Below are 3,244 nucleotides of genomic sequence, written 5' to 3'. Positions count from 1 at the left end.
TTTGACTTACTGGGGTTTTTATGCCCCCTCGTAGCGCGCGCGCGCGTGTGTGTGTGTATGTGTGTGTGTGTGTGTGTGTGTGTGTGTGTGTGTGTGGGTGTGTAGGTGTGTGGGTGTATGTGTGTGTGTTTGTGTGTGTTTAAGCATATTATGAGAATATTTATGTTTCTTTGTTTGCCACTGATAGATGGAAATCATTATTACTGTAAACGCTTCGTTGTTGTTAATGCTGAGAATTATACGTAAGGAATAGCGTTGATAAATTATGACCGCATTATGTTTGAACGTATGTGCACATAAATGCCTAGAAGACAAAATATGACCGTGTGAGTATGCTAGTGTGACCTTTCTAACGAGAGTGCAAGGAAAAGTTGATTTAAATGGATGAAAACTACATAGCTTTGCCTTCCTCTTACTTTGAACATTTTTTTACTTCTTCCTCCTCATCCCAACCTCTCCTGTATCCAGCTCCAATCTGGACTATGACGCAGCCAAGTACGCTTTTCCGCCATCTTTCACCCGCCGTTTCGGGGATCAGAGATGTCTGCCTGGACGTATGGCTAGGTTTGAGTGCATGGTTATTGGAGTGCCGGAGCCAGAAGTGGAATGGTGAGTGTTCCAGACTTGGGTGACATGATCATATTTTGACCGCTGCACAAATCAACTGTAAGGGGGGAGGGGTGGCGGTCGTAGACATTTACAACAGAATTATTTATTCAACCACTAAGATGTACATGGCAGTGTCATTTGAATCATTATCCATGTAATTGAACGGAACGCACATAGAGCTCATTTTCGGGCCGAGATATTCATTATGCTACCGTCATCAATCAACATGATCATATTGTATTTGGCTTTTTGTCAATGACAAAATTGGAGGCAAACGTGACAGAGATAGACCTAAAGCAAATTACTTGGAAATCGTTAACAGGATGGTGTCAGGGAAAGACAAGATGAAATCGATTTTCAGAGCATCCAACAAAGAAATGATTGGCGAACAAAAATCGCCGAAGTCTCTTCCAGACTTGGTACCTGTTGACCGGTAATTATTGTATCTCCAGGCAAAAAGATGGCTTCCCTCTGAAGTGGGGACCCAAGTACAAGATGGGTCGCGAGGGACACACCGCTATCCTGGTGGTGGAGAACGCCGATACCATCGATGAGGGAACCTACACTTGCACTCTCTTCAATGACGCAGGAAAGGCTTTCTGCTCGGCTCAGCTTAAAGTGCAAGGTTGGTTCAGTTTGGTTCAGTCGGGTTCAGTCTGGTTCACTCTGGCTCTGTTTGAGATCGTTTGGTTTTTGTTTAGTTCAATTTAGTACAGTTTTGTTCTGTTTTGTACGGTTTGATTCAGGTGGGACCTAACTGTCTTCTACACCATTCCGAGCTGGCGAGGGAGGGAATGGGATGATTAGTCCCCTGCCCTCTAACAGAGGCCGCAATCCCTCCTCTGGTGGGGTACAAACGTACTCTTTGCTCATTCAGCTCAATTTAGAGCCGTTCTGTCAACCAAAGGCATGTTCTTGCACAAAATTGCCCCCCCCCCCCCAATTCAAGAGTAATTTGTACAAATTTGAAAGCCGTACACATGTTATTACGTAAACCCTGATACGCATAATAATTTGGCCTTTTTTGAGGAGGCGAAAGGGACGTTGCGTAAAAGTTTTCGATTGTTAGTAAACAGAAAAACATAATTTCTACACCTCTTTGTCCCTGACGATCTCTTTGAGAAGCTGTGAATTTTATAAATGAATTACTTTTTTTAAAAATATAAGTATGCACCTTTCCAGTATGGAAGGGAATTTCGCACAGGCTGAATTCTCTTGTATTCCTCCAAAGACAAAAACTGGTACTTTTCTTCAAATGCCATGTGTGTCTTTACTAGTTCAAAATTATTTTGTCGTTTGAAGCAATTAGACACTTCGCTGTCGCACTCAGAAGACCTGAGTTTGATTTGTGTGTCTCTAAGAATTGATATTGAGCATCTTGGTTTTCTTGTTGGGACGTTGTATCCCTTTCAACCCGAGTTAGCTCTGACAGACAGGGTCGAAGCCCGCCTCCTTAATGATCTAAACTGTGTTAATGGGAATGTAAAGCACGTCCATTTGCAACAATTACTTCCCTTATTTTTCCCAGAGGAGCGTTCCCGCCAGTCTTTGCCCAGATTCATTTCGCCAGCTTTTGGAGTGGAGGGATTCCGGGCTTCTCCCAAGCCTGCTAGAAAATCGTCTCTCGGTCGGACAATCGCCCCCGAAGGTGAGTACTTGATGGCGCTGCAACTTACTGTAAGTACGTTGTATAGAGTGCTTGATGGTACAGGTGCACTGTTACTTACTGCCAGTGGCTGTGTAGTGGTTTTTGATGAAACAGATTTATTGCAACTTACTGGTAGGAGTCCTATAATATAGATGTACTGAGGTTTTACTGTTTGCGAACTTTCAATGTTGTTAGAGAGGCTAAAAAATGACTCGTTCATAATTTTTATTTCTTTATTGGTCTATTGAGGGAGATGCGTGAGTGAGGAAATTTACGTGTGTCTGTATGTGCGTGTGTGTGTGTGTGTATGTGTGTTTGTGTGTGTGTGTGTGTGTGTGTGTGTGTGTGTGTGTGTGTGTGTGTGTGTGTGTGGAGGGGGAGGGGCATGCTAATGTGCGTATTTGTAGTGTGTCAGTGTGTATGTGTGTATGTGTGTGTATGTGTGTGTCAGTGTGTTTGTGTGTATGTATGAGTGTGTGTGTGTATGTGTGTGTGTGACACACTTAAATTTAAATTTTCATCTGCGGCACAGCTTATCTTTTTCCTTTCCTTTTGAAGTGTAAAAGTGCGGGGGAGGGTGGTCTTTTGTCAGTGTTGAGCGACACTCTTTTTTACAAGGCTCTTATAATGAATAATCAACATTTTATGTGTACTCTCTTTGTCCCCGCAGACAAAATCCCCTCAATGCCCATCGACAAGCCAGTGCTGCTTGAGGTCAAGCCAAATGCTGCCAAGCTGTCCTGGATGCCCGCGCCGACCGCCATGTTGCCCGACAACGCCCAAAGGATCACCTACACCATTGAGGGACGGGAGTTGCCAAGCAAGAACTGGGTCAGGTGAGAATAGCAGGCAGACAGACAGACAGATAGGTGTACAGATAGATAGACAGACAGACAGACAGACCGATAGCAGGCAGACAGACAGACAAACAGGCAGACAAACAAGCAGACAGACAGACAGACAGACAGACGGACAAACAGAAAACAG

General features: G+C 44.0%; 1 protein-coding gene across 1 annotated transcript; it reads left to right on the top strand.

Moving 5' to 3' along the window:
- The first annotated feature begins 318 nt into the window (after nucleotides 1–318).
- On the top strand, nucleotides 319–3,112 carry LOC106011002 (protein sax-3). The gene is made up of 5 exons (XM_013089998.1): nucleotides 319–326; nucleotides 469–609; nucleotides 1,062–1,234; nucleotides 2,138–2,257; nucleotides 2,928–3,112. The coding sequence occupies exons 1-5, from the start codon at nucleotides 319–321 to the stop codon at nucleotides 3,095–3,097; spliced, it is 612 nt and encodes a 203-aa protein (XP_012945452.1). The 3' UTR covers nucleotides 3,098–3,112.
- The last annotated feature ends 132 nt before the right edge of the window (nucleotides 3,113–3,244 follow it).

This window comes from Aplysia californica, unplaced genomic scaffold (genome assembly GCF_000002075.1).
Source record: "Aplysia californica isolate F4 #8 unplaced genomic scaffold, AplCal3.0 scaffold01101, whole genome shotgun sequence".
Classification (NCBI taxonomy): domain Eukaryota; kingdom Metazoa; phylum Mollusca; class Gastropoda; order Aplysiida; family Aplysiidae; genus Aplysia; species Aplysia californica.
Note: the sequence above shows the minus strand (reverse complement) of the source record. Positions and strands in the feature narration are given on the sequence as shown.